General features: G+C 45.4%; 1 protein-coding gene across 1 annotated transcript; it reads right to left on the reverse strand.

The window, feature by feature from the left end:
- Window positions 1–552: 552 nt before the first annotated feature.
- LOC139461812 (protein AATF-like) lies at window positions 553–21,177 on the reverse strand. Its single transcript, XM_071243287.1, has 14 exons — window positions 21,078–21,177; window positions 20,323–20,499; window positions 19,769–20,006; window positions 18,854–19,041; window positions 17,817–17,894; window positions 16,185–16,322; window positions 13,180–13,294; window positions 12,185–12,364; window positions 11,401–11,509; window positions 9,955–10,077; window positions 6,446–6,579; window positions 5,392–5,475; window positions 3,457–3,528; window positions 553–2,004 (listed from the first exon to the last, which is right to left on the reverse strand). Exons 1-14 carry the CDS (start codon window positions 21,157–21,159, stop codon window positions 1,959–1,961), a joined length of 1,764 nt encoding a protein of 587 aa, XP_071099388.1. The 5' UTR covers window positions 21,160–21,177; the 3' UTR covers window positions 553–1,958.
- Window positions 21,178–21,530: the final 353 nt, after the last annotated feature.

The following is a 21,530-nucleotide window of genomic DNA, read 5'->3' on the forward strand; positions in this document are numbered from 1 at the left end:
GTTATAATCTGACATGGGCCAAAACGGGCATTATTATACGTTGGTAATTGGGGGATGTTTGTTCATCTTTGAATATCCAGTGTATCATATTTCCATTCATTTACAATAAATACAAGGACCCATTGCCATGAGTTTTGTTTTCACATGTCAAGTCACCATCTCAATCTCCCTATAACTAATCTTGCAAAAGATTTCTAATGAGAGATATTTGATTGCAGCGATATTTTTAGCAACATTGACGTTCGAATTGGGTCCAAAATAAAAGTGTGGCGGCAATTTGGGTCCAGGGTATTCATCCGAATAGAATGGAGATGTAATACCCTTAATATATGAGGATGATGTTAACAGGGACGGGATGCTATTTCCGCTTTTTTGCAAAAAGAAAATTAAAAGAATATCAATCCCCTTCCACCAGTCCGAGAATATCAAATAGTTCGGCACTATGAGCAACATAGAAAGCACAACAGAAGATCAATAAAATCATATTTCTCAATTTTGTTTATATCACATATTTTTACATGATACTTACATAAACAATAACATTTTCTTCACATTTCAAATTGCCAGAATACTTTTGCTACTGGAGGTAGCACATCGGACTGACAGACGTGCTTAACCTGTGTGAAAGTCACTTTTCAAAACACCAGACACTACAATTTTCCAGCTAACTGATGGCAGCCTGGGCCAGACAATCCACGCCGTCCAGGAACATGGACACACTAGTTTGACCACCTGATCCATTTGGTGGCCTTTTAGTGAGTGAGTGAGTGAGTTGGGTTTAACGCCGCTTTTAACAGTATTCCAGTCATATCACGGCATTGGTGGCCTTTTACGACCAGCTAGGCTGTTAGAGACCTATTCATCATGGAGTGAGTGAGTATGGTTTTACGCCGCTTTTAGCAATTTTCCAGCAATATCACGGCGGGGGACACCAGAAATGGGCTTCACACACTGTACCCATGTCGGGAATCAAACCCGGGTCTTCGACGTGACGAGCGAACGCTTTAACCACTAGGCCAGTTCATCTTTTCTCAAAACTCTTCTATGTGGCTGGCTGGCCGGCCTGAACAGACATGGCATCATACTGTTTGAGGTGACGTCACTTCCTCACTGGATTCAAATGACCCTGTCCACACTGTGAGTTACCTTTCTGAGGGTGAGTTGGTGTCGGGGTTTAACACCACTCTTAGTGTTCCAATATTATCAGGGTGTGTCAGCTGAGTCTGGGAGGAAAGCCTGAAGTGATGCAGGTGTTGGGTGTTTACAATTCTAGTGAAACCCAGGAGCACTGGAATGGTACTGACAAACTTGTACCGATTTGAGTGAGTGAGTGAGTTGGGTTTAACGCCGCTTTGAACAGTATTGCAGTCATATCACGGTGTGTCGGCTTAATGCAGGAGGAAGGTTCGTAGTGATGCAGGTCTCAGACGTTACTTTGCAGCGAATTGCTGCGCCTTAGACAACTGGGCCCCCATGCCCCCACCTCTCTAAGAGGCTGATGCAACATAGATGTGATATTGTCAAAAAAAACTAATTCACATAAAAGTTTCTGAAGCTTCTGAATTCATACTGATAAATCATTACAAAACATGTATCATTAGTGGGATGAAAAAATTCAACCATTTAGCTTGTAAATTTCCATACACCCTGTTATTCCCGCTTGATACTCACAAAGTAACAATTAACATACTTCTTCAGCTTGGTGCATACACTCCCATGTCATCATGGTATTGAATCAAGATGGCCACTGCTACAGTGAATGCCATAGATTTCTCTGTACAATTTCACATCCTGAAAGCTATAAACACACAACCTTTCTTTTTTCGGATGAAATATTTTATGTTGATCTAGTGTATCCACAAGATGGAGCAAGTTCCTCCGGTACTTCCAGACTGACGTGAAATATTGTACAAGATGGTGGACCTCATCCCTCTGCTCACCTTGTGTGGTCAGTCTGGTCAGATTTTGACTGTCTTACCAAACAGAGACTTGAACAAGTCATTCCTGAAAAAGAAAAAACAAATATAAGAAACTAATCCCGGAATTTTGGCAGGGCAACTGAAAACTAATGTATAAGGGGAGATAATCCATGTGCGTGCGTGATGCACGAGTGTGTTTTGTTTGACGCCTTACAGCATTATACAAGCCATATCATGGTGGCCAGTAAATACAGTAAACTGTTTATAACGAACTCGCTTATAACAAACAGAAGGATATTATTTTTTGGTGTCGGCCATTTGTGTATATTTGATGTACATATGCTTATCACGAACTTCTGTTTCAACGAACTAAAATCAGTGGTCCCTTTGAGTTCGTTATAATCGAAGTTTACTGTAACGAAATCTGGACCAAAAAATCCAGTGATTGACATTATGAGCAACAATTCACACTGTCGTGGTGTTATAAGACACCATCAACCAAGTCACTGTGTCTGACCACTTGACCCATTACACGCCTATAGTGACCAATTCTTAGAATCCCCCCGTGGGTACCTTGTGTGTCACCCTGGCAACACATATTACATTGTCTAACAAATAATTCCATTCAGATTCAATCAGTCATAAATAACAGTTGAAAGATAAATGATATCTAAAAACACCTGGTAACTGCTTACCTGCAACACTGTCAACACAAATGTGTTAGATGTCACTGTCACCAATAGATGACAGTAGGATGCTAATACCATATTCAAAGTAATAAGCGCCCGGGGGCCGGGCGCTTTCAAAATTAGAAATAGGGGGCTCTATATTATTTTGGTGTGGAAAAAACAGAGTTGAAAGGTAAATTTCGTGGTTTATGCAGACAGCCTGAAATGTTTATATACGACAGATATATTTTTCCAGAATTTAATTGCCCATAATTAAGGGTGCATATAACACATGAGTGCGTATTATACGCGAACAAATAAATCTTGTGTACATTGATCAATCGGAAGGGGTGCTAATTGGGATTGTTCACTAGCCAATGTATTAGCAAATATCGCTGTGGGCGCTTATAAGAGCGGGGCGCTTATTACATCGAATACAGTATGTAGATCTGTCATTAATTTCAAACAACTAAGGCAAAAAAAATAATAGTCATGGTTCTCAGTCACCGCCCGCATCATCACAAAATCTGCCGTATGTTTCGTTTATATTTATATTTTTATCATAAAAAAATCTAATACTTAAAAACAATGCGATTCAATACAACACACAGTTACTTCCCTTTACATGCACACTGCTTTACTGTGCATCTTGTTATGGTCATGGCAGCAATAGGAGTTTGTATGCTTGTTTATGTAGGGAGGCCCTTTCCCAGGTTGATGGTACTCAACTCTATATTTGGTAACATACTAGTTTGAACAAGCGAGAGAGGAAAACAAAACACTCGCTTGCGCTTTTTTCTCAAAAGTCATTGCCTGAGAACCAATTCTTTTACGTTTTAAGCCTAAAATGTTGGACATTGGCCACCCACCGTGCTTCATCTGACCATGTGGAGTTGTCAATCGGGGCCATGAAGTTGACCAGCTTTGCATGGACGTCATACCTGCAACAGACAAGAAGGTGCATATATAGGAGCATGTTAACTAGGGAGACTGAAATCTTTTGTTTGTTTATTTCTAACAGGATCATGGGTACGGAAAAAACTGATTGTCATGGGAAGAAAGAGATGAGCTTCAAATGGGCTATCTCTCATTCATTCATTCATTCATTCATTCATTCATTCATTCATTCATTCATTCTCTCATTCATTCATTCATTCTCTCATTCATTCATTCATTCATTCATTCTCTCATTCATTCATTCATTCATTCATTCTCTCATTCATTCATTCATTCATTCATTCATTCATTCACTCACTCTTCTCTATTGGGAGAAAATCCTGATGTACAGAGTCAAGATATATCTTGGCTTAAACGAATTAACGTATTCATCAACCAAATGTTACTTCTGCCTCAACTAAACAGACGTACACAAATAAAGTGAATTATCATATGATGGATAGTGTTGCCAATATGATAAACCAACCCAAAACTTTGTATCACGATCTTATTAATTTTGCAAATGAGGTCGGTGAGCAGGAACTTCTTTTAATTTCCTCCCATAGATTCAATGTTTGTGAAAATGCAAGATAAGGATATTTTATATTTTTATTTTAAGTGCTTCAGTAGACTACTTGCATGCTCAAAGGGACGTTACTCTAGTTTGTGAACCAGGGGCAACCATGTGCTTTAAAAGAGGCAGGCTGCATGATGAGTGAGACAATGTATGAGATGAGGTGAGGTGAGTGAGAGAGTGAGTTGGGTTTAACGCCGCTTTTAACAGCATTCCAGTTATAGTTATAGTCAGGAAAGCCCGAAGTGATGCAGGTCTTAGACGTTTACCACTTCGGTGAAACCCACGAGCACGAGTATGGTGCTGACAAACCTAGAAACTTAATCGGGGTGAACCGAGATTCGAACCCACAATCATAGGTTTCTGGCATGCCCAAGGGACACAACTCTGCACAGCGAATCGCGGCGCTTTAGACAATTGGGCCACCCGTGCCCCCTTGAGGCGAGGTGAAATGGAGTTTAATGTTGTTTCCAAGATTTTTGCACTTTTTTAGCGACATGCATGCACCTGTGTGTGTGGCAGCTTATACTAGTCTGGACTGATGCTGATTAATAGTGCTAGGCCACTGAGATGCCGGGCCACAGTTTAACATGAATACCCCACTCAGACACTGTCAGACACTCAGTATACTGACTCCGAGCCGACCAGTCCTTGTTTTAGCCCCTTAAAGTCGAGCGCCAGACAGGGTAACAACAAGTACCATCTTTTAAGTCTTTTGGTATTACACGGCTGAGGATCGAACCCCGTACCTTCCGCTCTCTGGGCGGCATCAGTCCGGACTAGTACAAGCAGCCACACACACCTACACACACACATATACATGCACGTCGTTATATAAGTGCAATAATCTTGGACGCGACGTTAAACCCCATTTCACCTCACCTCATGTGTGCCCATTGTCCATTGTGATGTCAATCAGTGATAATTTATGTCCTGGCTTCCACTTGTCCATCAATATCACCTATCAGCGCTAATTAATTGTTGGATTCCATTTGTCCATTGCCAGATACCTATCAGCGCCAACCAGCCAGGCAGTGTAACAACAAGTACCATCTTTTATGACAGGGCTGGGGATTTAACCACTGACCCTCCACTCTCCGGGTAGATGCCCAATCCACTAGACCACAGAGGTCTTAAGAGAACCTGGGGAATGTTGCTGTGCTCTCAGACAGATAAAGAACTTGTGACAAAACTCTATGGGGATAAAAAGGAAACGTCACTCATCCCCTCTATAGCACAGAGAGAGATGGCGACCATGAGAGAAGACAGGAGCTAGAGGAAGAGAAGTACCCACCTGATCTTCCTCCCCTTGCTGGCCCGTGTGTCCACCTTCTTCTTCTTTACCTTCGTGCGTAACTTCTCAATCTCTAGCCACTGTCTGTAACAAGCAGTTGGTTTATCTTTCACATTCTAAGTTTGCAGACAACAGATATTGTAAAATGAGTGAGTAAATGAACATTCTACGTCTGTTTTGTTTGTTTAACGCCGCACTCAGCAATATTCCAGATTATTTACGTCGGTAATATTGCAGCCAAGTAAAATGAATTTAAGTGTGCTGTAATTTCATTGTTATTGCGTCTCTGCCATAATCCCGTGTCACTACCACAAGCCACAAGTAAATGGACAACGTAATCTAGCTGAGAACGTTGAAAACCAACAGTCGTTTGGATGCCATTCAGATAGAAAAGAAAGAAAAAAATAGCAAAACACTGCTTGCTTTCTTGGTAGTGGACATGTGATTAAAAGAGCAAGGGAGGCAACTCTGTTAGTGTCAATTGGCATACCACTAAAAGATATTTTTATTACATTAAATACCATGTTTAATGGCACTGGACCCTGGAAATCTTTCAGACTTTATACTGCAAAATTTTTTTTTTTTCCCATTTAATTTGAAAGAAAAGAGTGTCAATTGGCTTGGTGAAATGGATACCACATTACTTATATATTAAGTGTGGTCAATACTGACCAGAACAATTTCAAGTTTTCTTTTCCCAGATTCAGCTAACCAGGAGGGTTCTGTTATCACGGAGACACATGTCATCCCTTGTATCATGACGTCATGTTCTCCCAGAGAGATGTCATGTCAGTATCACAAAGAACACTGAGTTAGCATAGAGAGACAGTCCCACAGAAAATTACTGATAACGTTTGTACTTAAAAATATCACTATGTATTTCAAACTGAAGGTGATATTGGATTTTCTAAGTCCAAAAATTGCAACATTTGAAACCTCCGGAAATGCTGTTGGTTCCAAAGGAAACTTCTGTGCATCAAATACCCAATAACACCCAGAAATCTTAAAACAAGTAATTGCCTACCTGTACTGCATGATATCACCTGTATCTCACCTGCTGATTGCGACTGGATCATCGAGTTCACTCGTCTTCCTCTCAATCAGCTCACGCAGCAGCTGGTGGTAGAAGTCGCTGTCGTCAAACACCTCGCCGTCGTAGTCGTCTCCAGGAGATGCTGACACTGCGGCCTGTGAAGACAAAGTCGTACTCCAGACAAAGTCTGAGTATTTGGTTCTCCCACCTACATCACTTCCCATTAATCCCTCCTCCCCTCCCCTTTCTCCTCCCAGGAGGTGCGTGCCTCTGCTTCTCCCCCCACTCCATCCACCCCAAAGACACCCACCTCCTGTTTGTCTTTGGCGTGCCTCTGGTTCTCCCCCTAACCAAACCCATCCATCCCAAGACACCCACCTCCTGGTTCTTCCTCTACCCCCACACACCCACCTGGTTCTTCCTCTACCCCCACACACCCACCTCCTGGCTCTCCCTCTACCCCCAGACACCCACCTCCTGGTTCTCCCTCTACCCCCACACACCCACCTCCTGGTTCTCCCTCTACCCCCAGACACCCACCTCCTGGTTCTCCCTCTACCCCCAGACACCCACCTCCTGGTATTCCTCGGCGTGCCTCTAGTTCCCCCTCTACCCCCAGACACCCACCTCCTGGTTGTCCTTGGCGTGCCTCTGGTTCCCCCTCTACCCCCAGACACCCACCTCCTGGTTCTCTCTCTACCCCCAGACACCCACCTCCTGGTTCTCCCTCTACCCCCAGACACCCACCTCCTGGTTCTCCCTCTACCCCCACACACCCACCTCCTGGTTCTCCCTCTACCCCCAGACACCCACCTCCTGGTTCTCCCTCTACCCCCAGACACCCACCTCCTGGTATTCCTCGGCGTGCCTCTAGTTCCCCCTCTACCCCCAGACACCCACCTCCTGGTTGTCCTTGGCGTGCCTCTGGTTCCCCCTCTACCCCCAGACACCCACCTCCTGGTTCTCTCTCTACCCCCAGACACCCACCTCCTGGTTCTCCCTCTACCCCCAGACACCCACCTCCTGGTTCTCCCTCTACCCCCAGACACCCACCTCCTGGTTCTCCCTCTACCCCCACACACCCACCTCCTGGTTCTCCCTCTACCCCCAGACACCCACCTCCTGGTTCTCCCTCTACCCCCCAGACACCCACCTCCTGGTATTCCTCGGCGTGCCTCTAGTTCCCCCTCTACCCCCAGACACCCACCTCCTGGTTGTCCTTGGCGTGCCTCTGGTTCCCCCTCTACCCCCAGACACCCACCTCCTGGTTCTCTCTCTACCCCCAGACACCCACCTCCTGGTTGTCCTCGGCGTGCCTCTAGTTCCCCCTCTACCCCTAGACACCCACCTCCTGGCTGTCCTTGGCGTGCCTCTGGTTCCCCCTCTACCCCCAGACACCCACCTCCTGGTTCTCTCTCTACCCCCAGACACCCACCTCCTGGTTGTCCTCGGCGTGCCTCTAGTTCCCCCTCTACCCCCAGACACCCACCTCCTGGCTGTCCTCGGCGTGCCTCTGGTTCCCCCTCTACCCCCAGACACCCACCTCCTGGTTGTCCTCGGCGTGCCTCTAGTTCCCCCTCTACCCCCAGACACCCACCTCCTGGTTGTCCTCGGCGTGCCTCTAGTTCCCCCTCTACCCCCAGACACCCACCTCCTGGCTATCCTCGGCGTGCCTCTAGTTCCCCCTCTACCCCCAGACACCCACCTCCTGGCTATCCTCGGCGTGCCTCTAGTTCCCCCTCTACCCCCAGACACCCACCTCCTGGCTGTCCTCGGCGTGCCTCTAGTTCCCCCTCTACCCCCAGACACCCACCTCCTGGTTGTCCTCGGCGTGCCTCTAGTTCCCCCTCTACCCCCAGACACCCACCTCCTGGCTATCCTCGGCGTGCCTCTAGTTCCCCCTCTACCCCCAGACACCCACCTCCTGGTTGTCCTCGGCGTGCCTCTAGTTCCCCCTCTACCCCCAGACACCCACCTCCTGGTTGTCCTCGGCGTGCCTCTAGTTCCCCCTCTACCCCCAGACACCCACCTCCTGGCTGTCCTCGGCGTGCCTCTAGTTCCCCCTCTACCCCCAGACACCCACCTCCTGGTTGTCCTCGGCGTGCCTCTAGTTCCCCCTCTACCCCCAGACACCCACCTCCTGGCTATCCTCGGCGTGCCTCTAGTTCCCCCTCTACCCCCAGACACCCACCTCCTGGTTGTCCTCGGCGTGCCTCTAGTTCCCCCTCTACCCCCAGACACCCACCTCCTGGTTGTCCTCGGCGTGCCTCTAGTTCCCCCTCTACCCCCAGACACCCACCTCCTGGCTGTCCTCGGCGTGCCTCTAGTTCCCCCTCTACCCCCAGACACCCACCTCCTGGTTGTCCTCGGCGTGCCTCTAGTTCCCCCTCTACCCCCAGACACCCACCTCCTGGCTGTCCTCGGCGTGCCTCTAGTTCCCCCTCTACCCCCAACACCCACTCCTGGTTGTCCTCGGCGTGCCTCTAGTTCCCCCTCTACCCCCAGACACCCACCTCCTGGCTGTCCTCGGCGTGCCTCTAGTTCCCCCTCTACCCCCAGACACCCACCTCCTGGCTGTCCTCGGCGTGCCTCTAGTTCCCCCTCTACCCCCAGACACCCACCTCCTGGTTGTCCTCGGCGTGCCTCTAGTTCCCCCTCTACCCCCAGACACCCACCTCCTGGCTATCCTCGGCGTGCCTCTAGTTCCCCCTCTACCCCCAGACACCCACCTCCTGGTTGTCCTCGGCGTGCCTCTAGTTCCCCCTCTACCCCCAGACACCCACCTCCTGGTTGTCCTCGGCGTGCCTCTAGTTCCCCCTCTACCCCCAGACACCCACCTCCTGGCTGTCCTCGGCGTGCCTCTAGTTCCCCCTCTACCCCCAGACACCCACCTCCTGGTTGTCCTCGGCGTGCCTCTAGTTCCCCCTCTACCCCCAGACACCCACCTCCTGGCTGTCCTCGGCGTGCCTCTAGTTCCCCCTCTACCCCCAACACCCACTCCTGGTTGTCCTCGGCGTGCCTCTAGTTCCCCCTCTACCCCCAGACACCCACCTCCTGGCTGTCCTCGGCGTGCCTCTAGTTCCCCCTCTACCCCCAGACACCCACCTCCTGGCTGTCCTCGGCGTGCCTCTAGTTCCCCCTCTACCCCCAGACACCCACCTCCTGGTTGTCCTCGGCGTGCCTCTAGTTCCCCCTCTACCCCCAGACACCCACCTCCTGGCTGTCCTCGGCGTGCCTCTAGTTCCCCCTCTACCCCCAGACACCCACCTCCTGGTTGTCCTCGGCGTGCCTCTAGTTCCCCCTCTACCCCCAGACACCCACCTCCTGGCTGTCCTCGGCGTGCCTCTAGTTCCCCCTCTACCGCCAGACACCCACCTCCTGGTTGTCCTCGGCGTGCCTCTAGTTCCCCCTCTACCCCCAGACACCCACCTCCTGGTTCTCCCTCTACGGTTCTCCCTCTACCCCCAGACACCCACCTCCTGGTTGTCCTCGGCGTGCCTCTAGTTCCCCCTCTACCCCCAGACACCCACCTCCTGGTTGTCCTCGGCGTGCCTCTGGTTCTCCTCCTCCACCTTCTCCTCCACACCCAGGATCCTCTGTCCACTTCTCTTCAGCTGTGTACGTCGGATGAGTCGGTCCTTGTCTCGCATAATCTGAACACATACAATGAAACCTTAATCATTCCTGAACATAAATTTACTATTTACCACAGATCAACCACACAGATCACCAGTAGAACAGCCAACTCAACCAATCCAACAGTACCTAGTGTCCTAGCATACATCACCATGTTGATCGGGGATCTGGAAACATTTTTTAGCCAATCGGACATTTGCATTTTGGTCACACCCACCTCATATCTTAGGTGCTGGATGTTCATGCATGAATAAAAGAATAAACTCAAGTGTCACTTTCATAACATATATAGTGTTACCTCACTATTGTACAGGGTTGTGTATTGGGTCATTTGTATACCGGTAGTATTATTAGGTGCTGAGGTAAGGTTATAGCACTTATATAAACGACCTGCACAACTTGTTGGTACCAGTGAGGACTTGTGCCGATTTCGTAGTGTTAGCCCAATGAGGTATCACGCCACAGTTCAACATGCATACCCCACACAGACACAGTATAGTGACTCTAAGATGACCATTTTGAGCATTGTGCCTTTCAATTGGACTCAAAGTGAGTGAGTGAGTGAGTATGGTTTTACTCTGCTTTTAGCAATATTCAAGCAATATCACGACAGGTACACCAGAACTCATGTCGGGAATCGAATGCAGGTCTTCGGCGTGACGAGTGAACAATTTAGCCACTGGGCTACCCGACCGCCCCTGGACTCAGAGAGGAGGTATGGTAGTGAACATCATTCCGAGGCAAGGGAGTTAACTGACTATAAAAGTCCAGTTTCCACCCGTGCCGAACTAGGCTGGTATTATGGAGTTACATTTTGGCTGGACTAACGAGTCTATGAATAGTCCAATCAAAATCGCGCACCAAAATCAAAATCCGGTTCGTAAAATGTTGTGCAGATTTCTGTCGATTGCAGGATTTGCAAAGGTTTTTAATCAAGTTGCTGACATGATTTGATGCACTTCGCTATGTAAGACCTATTTTATCACAATATAAATCTTGACTGTCGATCAGATCGTTTGGACTGGGCGCTGCCATTTGGTTTGAAGCAAATGCAAGTGATACGAGAGGTGCAATCTGATTGGTCCATATGAGAGGCATAGAAGGGACATATCTCGTTATAACCACTGGGGGCGCTACGGTCGTGCCCAGGAATTCCAGCCTAGTTCAGCAAGGGTGGAACTTTTAAAGTCAGTTAACTCCCTTGCCTCGGGAAGATGGGTAGCGAATGGGTTCAACAAATTTATCTGTGATGTGACACTGGCTAATGGAGGACAGATCACAGGTCGGCATTGTGGGTCTGGGACAGACTCGGCATTGAGCAGGATGCAGTGTCTTCCCACCTGTTCGATCTGTTTGAGTGCAGACTGTTCCAGGGCGCTGAATGACTTCCCCTTGATCTTCCCCGATGCAAGCCGCGTCTTGTCATTCCACTTGTGCAGCGTCTCGTTTCTGGAAATAGAAAGACATGCCATTCACACTAGATGGGGAGGTGAGATGGGGTTTAACGTCAAGTCCAAGATTATCAAAGAGTGATACAATAAATCATCCACGTAAATCAATTCACTCTGACAGTTGTGGATGTCTGCACGAGGGTATTATTCTGTTCCGTGAACAGAGGGTATTATTCTATTCAACAGTTCAACAGCTCACAGGGCTGGTGCCAATTCCCCATGCAGGTCTAGATGTTTAATGTGTTGTCTAGACATTGAGTGAGTGAGTGATTATGGTTTTACGCCGCTTTTAGCAATATTCCAGCAATATCACAGCGGGGGACACCAGAAATGGGCTGCACACATTGTACCTATGTCGGGAATCGCAACCGTGTCTTCGGCGTGATGAGCAAATGCTTTAACCACTAGGCTACCCGACCGCCACTATCTATTATGTTTTTTGCGTAGTCAATGTGCTGCCCAGACATTGTGTGTTGTCAAGACATTGTGTGTAGTGCCTAGACACTGTCTGTGTAATGTGCATCTGTTTTTCATCCCTGTTACTATGCATCCTAAGTTTGAGTTAGCACACAAAGATGGGTCCACCTCACCAACAGGGGGGCCACGCAATATCCCCAGACATGAAGAACACGTAGAGCGAATAAGGTTCCTGTAATGAGGAGAGCCTTCATACCTGTAAGTTGCAAATCCTTTGTGCCTCTTTGACAGAAAGTCGGGGTAGTCTGACATCTTGAACTTCCTTTTCAAACCCTGTGTGTCCGTCTGCTGTCTCGGAGCTTTCTTGACCACAGGGGTAGACTCTGTTTCAGATTCGCTGGTGATTTCTTCATCATCAGAATTAGGTTTACTTCCTCTAGAAAGTACAAAAGACCAAGGATAAAAATTCAGAGATTATTGTGCCAATGGCACAGATAAAAGTACTAATGAAGGTTCTTGGAGCCTGGACTGTTTCGAGTTGCTTGTGCTGATCTAAATGATACGAAGCTAGTGATAAATGTACTTCCGCAACAGTTGTGCTTCCTGAGAAGGATAGGATTATCCTCACAACTATTAGATACGTCTGCAGTGAAGAGGACGTCTGTTGAAAATATGAATAAATTTGTAGTGTGATTGACAGCCAAACAGGAATTTATGGCTATGATGTAATAGACGTAGGGTATTCGAAGGACTTCTGTACTTCTGCAAAGCTAATCTGGACAATGATTTAGTGTGAACATACGAACACGCTTCATGCACACAAAGATTCAGAAAAACAAACCTTGGCATTCAGAATTATATGGATATCATCAATCTCACAAAGGAAATTTGTTTGTTGTTTAACGCCGCAGTCAGAAATATGACAGCGGTATGTAACTAATTGAGTTTTGACCAGACAATGCAGTGATTGATATCGATCCTTGCAATCGATCCACGCAATTGGGATACGATGACATGCATCAGCCAAGTCACCAAACCTGACCATCTGATCTTCTAGGTTGCCTCTTACGACAAGCTCCAGTGATTGATATTATGAGCAGCTGGGGTACAATCACACGCTACCAACCAGGACATTGAGCCTGACAATCTGATCCAGTTTGTCAACTCTTATGACTAGTATAGGTTGTTGGGGACACATTCTAACCTGGAATACCCCAAGGGGCCTAGTTTAACATAAAGAATCCACCCTACTTGTCCAGCTTGGGGTCGGAACCGTCCACCACGTGCCTCGTCTCTTGGTTCTGGAGCAGTAGCAGAGTCTGGACTCGGAGCAGGTCGTCCAGCAGCTTCTTCAGCACCGACTGGGCTGAAACATCAGACAGTCAGACAACATCAGGTACAGTCAGACAACATCAGGTACAGTCAGACAACATCAGGCACAGTCAGACAACATCAGGTACAGTCAGACAACATCCGGCACAGTCAGACAACATCAGGTACAGTCAGGGAACATCTGGCACAGTCAGACAACATCCAGCACTGTCAGACAACATCAGGCACAGTCAGACAACATCAGACAGTCAGACAACATCAGGTACATTCAGACAACATCAGACAGTCAGACAACATCAGACAGTCAGACAACATCAGGCACAGTCAGACAACATCCAGCACTGTCAGACAACATCAGGCACAGTCAGACAACATCCAGCATGGTCAGACAACATCCAGCACGGTCAGACAACATCTGGCACAGTCAGACAACATCTGGCACAGTCAGACAACATCCAGCACGGTCAGACAACATCCAGCACGGTCAGACAACATCCAGCACGGTCAGACAACATCTGGCACAGTCAGACAACATCAGGTACAGTCAGACAACATCCAGCACGGTCAGACAACATCTGGCACAGTCAGACAACATCCAGCACAGTCAGACAACATCCAGCACAGTCAGACAACATCCTGCAGTCAGGGAACATCCAGCACAGTCAGGGAACATCCGGCACAGTCAGGGAACACCCGGCACAGTCAGGGAACATCCGGCACAGTCAGACAACATCCGGCGCAGTCAGGCAACATCCGGTGCAGTCAGGCAACATCCGGCACAGTCAGGGAACATCCAGCACAGTCAGACAACATCCAGCACAGTCAGACAACATCCTGCAGTCAGGGAACATCCGGCACAGTCAGGGAACATCCGGCACAGTCAGACAACATCCAGCACTGTCAGGGAACATCTGGCACAGTCAGACAACATCTGGCACAGTCAGACAACATCCGGCACAGTCAGACAACATCCAGCACAGTCAGGGAACATCTGACAACAGTCAGACAACATCCGGCCAAGTCAGACAACATCTGGCATAATCAACGTCCAGCACAGTCAGACAACATCCGGCACAGTCAGACAACATTCGGCTCAGTCAGGGAACATCTTGCAGTCAGGGAACACCCGGCACAGTCAGGGAACATCCGGCACAGTCAGGGAACATCCGGCACAGTCAGAGAACATCCAGCCAAGTCAGACAACATCCGGCAGTCAGGGAACTTCCGGCACAGTCAGACAACAGGCAGTCAGGGAACATCCGGCACAGTCAGACAACATCCGGCCAAGTCAGACAATATCCGGCATAGTCAGACAACGTCCAGCACAGTCAGACAACATCCGGCACAGTCAGACAACATCCGGCACAGTCAGACAACATCTAGCACAGTCAGACAACATCTGGCACAGTCAGACAACATCCCGCACAGTCAGACAACATCCGGCGCAGTCAAGCAACATCCGGCACAGTCAGACAACATCCGGCACAGTCAGACAACATCCGGCACAGTCAGACAACATCTGGCACAGTCAGACAACATCCGGCGCAGTCAAGCAGCATCCGGCGCAGTCAGACAACATCCGGCACAGTCAGACAACATCCAGCACAGTCAGACAACATCCGGCGCAGTCAAGCAACATCCGGCGCAGTCAGACAACATCCGGCGCAGTCAGACAACATCCGGCACAGTCAGGCAACATCAGGCACAGTCAGGGACATCTGACAACACAATCAGACAACATCCGACAACTGACAGTCAGACATCATACAGCCTGGGGACATCTGACAAAACTATCAGGGAATGTCCGATAAAACACAGTCAGACAACATTTGATAAAACATTGTCAGACAACATCCAATAAAACATGGTCAGACAACATCCGGTAAAACACAGTCAGACAACATTTGATAAAACATTGTCAGACAACATCCAATAAAACATGGTCAGACAACATCCGGTAAAACATGGTCAGACAACATCTGATAAAACATGGTCAGACAACATCCAATAAAACATGGTCAGACAACATCCGGTAAAACATGGTCAGACAACATCTGATAAAACATGGTCAGACAACATCCGATGAAATACAGACATCCGATAAAACACAGGCAGACAACATCTAATAAAACATGGTCAGACAACATCCAATGAAATACAGACAACATCCGATAAAACACAGTCAGACAACATCCAATAAAACACGGTCAGACAACATCCGGCTCAGTCAGGCAACATCAGATAAAACACAGGCAGACAACATTCCATAAAACAGTCCGACAACATCCGATAAGACATGGTCAGACAACATCCGATAAAGCAGTCCGACAACATCCGATAAAACAGTCAGACAACATCCGATAAAACATGGTCAGACAACATCCGATAAAACAGTCAGACCACATCTAATAAAACAGTCTTACAACATCCGATAAAACATGGTCAGACAACATCCGATAAAACAGTCAGACCACATCTAATAAAACAGGGTCAAATAACATCCTTTAAAACCTGTTTAGAAACTATCCGATAAAACAAGGTCAGACAACATCAAATAAAATACAGACAACTGATACTGTGTCTGAGTGGACTATGCACACAGTAGTGTATCTAAGTAGGCTAGAACTATAAAACCGACATTAGTCTGAACGCACATGTTGCTATATAAGTGCACTAATCTTGAACACCATGTCACCTCACCCCACACTATCTGCATTACCCCTTACATGGGCGGATAAAGAGGGGGGGTGCGGGGCTGCGCACACCCCCTTTTTATTTCGAAAAAAATCTTTATTTCTGTATAATCTACCACCAAAGACAATAAATAGATCTTAATTATGCACCCCCCTTTTCAAAAAAGCTGTATCCGCCCATGCCTTACTTAATGCTAAGGTCCTTCAGACTCAAATCTCACTCAAAGCTACCTTCAGTGACAGCCTGTATGTAGTTATCTCCCCCTTGTTCCACAAACAGATCCCAGGTGGCAGGCTGAGGCAGCTGGTTGATGACAGATGCTACTTTCTGTACTTTGATCCTCTCCTCCAAAAGGTTGTCCCAGAGCCCTGAAAAGAGAGTGACACATCTTACCTCCCTGCTGGAAACATCACTAACAAATGACCTTGCATTTGTAGCAGGGCGTGGAGTCGTCCCACAGATGACTTCCTTACCTTGTCAGCTTGCTGACGGAGTTAACCTCTTTGATCATGTGGACAAGGCGTCCGACCTTGGATCAGAAGGTCCCTGGTTCAAATCCCATCACGGGACTCGGAAATTTTATGGCTGCTACGCTGGCGCCCAACATGAGGCTGAGCAAGTTCATATAAATTTGAGCAAAATAAGCCTCAGTACCCTATTATGCGGCCCAGGACGTGCCTTCCGTTGACTAGGGAGTATGTAGCAGGGTGTGGAGTCATCCCACAGATGACATCCTTACCTTGTCAGATTGCTGATGGGGTTAACCTCTTTGGTCATGTGGACAAGGCGTCCGACCTCGGATCAGAAGGTCCGTGGTTCGAATCCCATCAAGGGACTCGGAAATCTTATAGCCGCTACACATACATGACTACAAGCTCCTAACAATCCTAAGTTTTATAACTTGTTCCTAACCCTTTTCCATTTGTGAATAAAATATGTACTGTATTGTACTGTATTATATGCATCTTAATGACATTTATACCAAACCGTTTCCACTGATTTTACCAGTCCCTCATAACCTCCGGGTGGTTTCTGTACATTCAGCTATTTACTGTTTTATTAAAATGTTTTAATTCCAAGAAGAATGTAATCTGCATGATATGACTCTACAGAAAGTGAGACTTAAATAAACAACTTTTCTCTCTCATTATACTATCAATCTTGGGGTTGGCTAAACAAAGATGAATTTAACTGATGCCATCACACAAAATGCATGTGGTATTGTACATTGTGTACATTTGTGTTCAGATATCATTCCAAAGACAATGTCTCAGCTTGATATTCTTACACAATACAACCCTGAAACCTGGCACTGAAACATCACAGGTCCTCAGAGTTTGTAGCTAGCCCTGCTTGAACAAGTAAAAAATGTTTACGATGTTTACATTTTCTGTCGAGTATTATTCAGCAAAATTAAAACATTAAGAACTGGTTCAGAATTATAGACCTCAAATGCTACTAAGCAATGAAGACTACCATCACTGGATTTTTACAATAGTAGTCTCCTGCTAACGAACTTGCATGAATATCAAAGACTGAGCACTAGCCAGCTTTTCCGAATTTTAAAATGGCATTCAATGACTTCAAATGCCCAGGATAATTTGGAAAATTGTCCAACTTTGAACCACACTTAAACTAGTTTTTCAACCAATCAGATGACAGCACATGGGTGCAATAGAAACATCAGATTACAGTAAACTAAGGTTATAACGAACTCAAAGGGATCTCAAATTTTAGTTCGTTTTAACCGTAGTTGGTTATGAGCATATATTCAGCAGTTGGCCGAGACCAAAAAAACAGTTAGTTATATCTGCCAGTTCGTTATAAACGTAGTTTACTGTTTGTTATTCCTGACATGTTACCTAGCTGAGATTGGGCTGCTTTCCCCTTCTGAATCTCCTCGCTCTGGTTGGTCCGGGAGAAACTCTCGATCCCTCCGTCTGGGACGACACAACACAAAACGATGGATAAATATTCAAATATCATTCATGCAAACGTAGGGCTGGCTATCGATGTAGATCATAGAGAACGATGATCGCAAATAATATTGATCAGTTGTCGATAAATATTGGAGAAGTACCTTTAAGCAAATATGCAAGAAAGTACCAGAAGAAATCAACATATTTTACTTCACTGGTGAGCAGTGACACATTTATGCAGGTATTACTTTGTGGACATTTGAGATATAACAAAAATAGTTGCTTTCCATCTTCAACAATTGACATTGTTGACAATAACAAGTCTGTTTCGGTAAATCTAAACTTTATTTCATTACAATTGTCTTTGTAAGTTATTATCGATGACAACAATTTCATATCGATAATCATTAATATTTCTTCCCATTGATGATAATTCTTTTTATCAATCTTTTTAGCCAGCACTTGTATATGTTTGGCAGTGCGAAGACACGACTACTCCGTCGTAAAACATGACAGAGGAATGTACTGTATAAAATTCCCGATTTATTGAGGTATCAGATTTCATCCAAAGTAGACCCGTGAAATCCGGGGTAGAATAGGTCTTCAGCAACCCATGCTTGCCGTAAAAGGCGACTAAGCTTGTCTCTGACTTGGCTGATGCATGTCATCATATCTCAATTGTATGGATTGATGCTTATGATGTCAAACCCTGGATCGTCTGATGGCAGTCTGTAAATAATAGTCTGAACCAGACAATCCAGAGATTGACATCATGACCATCGATCCAAGCAATTGGGACCCATGACATGCAGCAACCAAGTCAGCAAGCCGGACCACCCGATCCTGTTAGTCGCCTCTTACGACAAGCTTAGTCGCCTTTTACGACAAGCATGGGTTGCTGCAGACCTATTCTACCCTGAATCTTCCTGGGTCAAATGTACTGTGAGAATGCATAGAACTTAAATCTGCAACCAGATTACCCTCTTGTTCCTCCTCCTCATCTTCTATTTCAGACTCTTCAGTATCTTTCTCCTTCTTGTCATCTTCTTCATCACCATCATCTTCCTCACTGCCATCATCGCCATCATCATCATCATCATCATCATCATCATCATCATCATCATCATCATCATCTGCATATTTGCTGTAGTCTCCATCATCCTCAAAACTTCATTAAAAAGAGACATTAAATTAGTTGCAACTTAATGATTTTATCTAAAAAAGTAAAAAAAATGTAGTTTTTCTCAATCACAAATTACATATTTAAGTTATATAAAAAATAACACTTCATTACACTATTCTATGACTGAGATACTATGATGCCTGGGTTTTTTAGCATGATAAGCATTTATCATATACTTCAGTGTGAAAGACTGAGTTTTCTTTGCCAGTCGTGAAAATATCTTCTTCCACCCCCCTCACTCGACGAGAGAAACACGATATTTCACTTGACGCATGAAATATCCTATATGTCTTCAACAGTGTTTTGTTCTAGAGAAGTAGACATTAAATTAAGGTGTGAATGAGAGGGTTTGTGTGTATCACTGGAGTGAGTGAGTATGGTTTTACGCCGCTTTTAACAATATTCCAGCAATATCATGGCATGGGGACACCAGAAATGGGCTTCACACATTGTACCCATATCAGGAATCGAACCCGGGTCTTCGGCGTGACAAGCCAGCGCTTAAACCACTGGGCTACCTGACCGCCCCGTTTATCACTGGAAATGACACAACACTTGATCAATGTTATGCATGTGAATACAGTCTACCGACTGACACACAGTATTGGTATTATTAACCTTGAAATTATCAGATTTCATATGATTATGGAAAGGGCTTTGTCACTTTTATTTACAGAATTAAGTGTGTGTCAACATGCTTTCTATCTCTTACCTAAATTCCTTCTTTTCAGTGCTCAATTTTGACCTAAACTTTTGTAAATCTGAATCATCAATTGCATCATCATCATCATCATCATCATCATCATCATCATCGTTGTCATCTTCATCATCATCGATGTCATCGTCGTCTTCATCTTCATTATCACTCTCATCTTTATCATCCATGCTTTCATCTCCTCCCCTCAAGGATTTTTCCAGTGCATCAATTGCAGATTGATCGATTTCATCATCTGTAAGATTTAAAAGGACACTTCAGTATGTTCAAAAAGAATATATCAGACATGAAACCAGTTCTGGCTGAAATAATGCTGATGCGACGTTAAATTTTAAATTAAATTAAATCGCTCACTCTCATAACGTTGTACAGTCGAACAGAATTATCTTGAATGTTTCTGTATACAACAGACAAATTGTTGGTCATGGCACAAGCATGTTTAGATGTGCCGGTTGCAATATCGTTTGCCAACAAGAACGTCTTTTGAAGGCATTTTCAACAGCTATTTGAAAAAATGCAATCATCCAGTTGATGTTTTCTTTGTGATATACCTGAGTCATCATCTTTGGATATTTTCTTCAGAGCTTTCCGCGTCACTTTTGTCCCTGCATATCTGTTATCAGAATCAGCTAGTCCAGCAACTGTTTGTCTGCGGAGCTGGCTAAATTGGTTGTCATCATCATCAAAGTCTTCATCATAATCTTTTTCAACAATCTTTGCAGCAGTATCTGGAAATCAGAGACACAATTTACTTAATGTAAAATTTCTGTTGTTCCTAAGGTCATTTTACTTCCTATATAGGCTAATCATCATGTTTAATATAGACTAGAAACTTTCAGTTATACCTTAACTACCTGAGATAATAACTTTACAACCTATTACAAGTGGAAATGGAGTAAACATTAATAATTCGGGATACCTATTTTACAATATTCATATTTAATCGTTTTAGATGAATAAGCACATGCGGAAAATGTGTTAAACCATGTTAAACCAATGCACCGACATTATGCGTTTGCCGATGGTATGTACGTTATTTATATTAAAAATCTTGAAATTATCTGTATCCTAATGGTGACATATCACTAGATGTAAACACTGATGCTGTCCTGACAACATTATGTTCATGTATATTGACATCATCCTGATGTGGATTAATTAACCGTCTCCTGCTTGTTGGTAAACTAATGATGATCGAAAACTGGACAGAACATACATTCATTCCCATGTGGTCCTGTACATATACTGTTATTGGACTATTCATGTCCCTTATTTTCAACACTTCATGTTTATTCAACATAATTACCGTCATCTATGTCGTCCTCGGGATCTTTGAACACCGGTGTTGGGTTAGCTAGTTTCGCAAGTTCCTCACTGAGAGAAGCCATGATGTGCCTGCGTTTCGACTTGGCTCCTGTCTACTTAAACTTGAAAATATACATAAAACCGCTAAGTTTGCGGCGCGTTCCAGCAGTGGAACCAGTTTAAGCGCTATGACATTACTGTTATAATGCGCATAATGTATGATGGCCATTCGGTCAAAAAATACAAAGTTGAAAAAAAGGACAAAAGTACACAATAAAGGTGAAATATAACGAATAAAGAACCAGATGTTACTGATAAAGGTCAAAATACAAAACAAACAGACGCCGGTTAAACAAATACAAAGTTGTAATAAAGGTCGAAAGTGCGCAATATATATAGTCAAATGCTACGAAATGAATGCATGTATTAGTAGACGCGAAACCAGTAAGGGGGG

Source organism: Haliotis cracherodii, unplaced genomic scaffold (assembly GCF_022045235.1).
Source record: "Haliotis cracherodii isolate W230 unplaced genomic scaffold, xgHalCrac1.p SCAF_15, whole genome shotgun sequence".
NCBI lineage: Eukaryota > Metazoa > Mollusca > Gastropoda > Lepetellida > Haliotidae > Haliotis > Haliotis cracherodii.

Coding starts and splice junctions, on each gene's coding strand:
- LOC139461812 (XM_071243287.1), bottom strand. CDS start 21,159: ATGGCTTCTCTCAGTGAGGAACTTGCGAAACTAGCTAACCCAACACCG. Junction 16,323..17,816: donor AGCAGCCCAATCTCAGCTAG/GTAACATGTCAG, acceptor CTCTCTTTTCAG/GGCTCTGGGACAACCTTTTG. Junction 10,078..11,400: donor CACTCAAACAGATCGAACAG/GTGGGAAGACAC, acceptor GTATGTGTTCAG/ATTATGCGAGACAAGGACCG.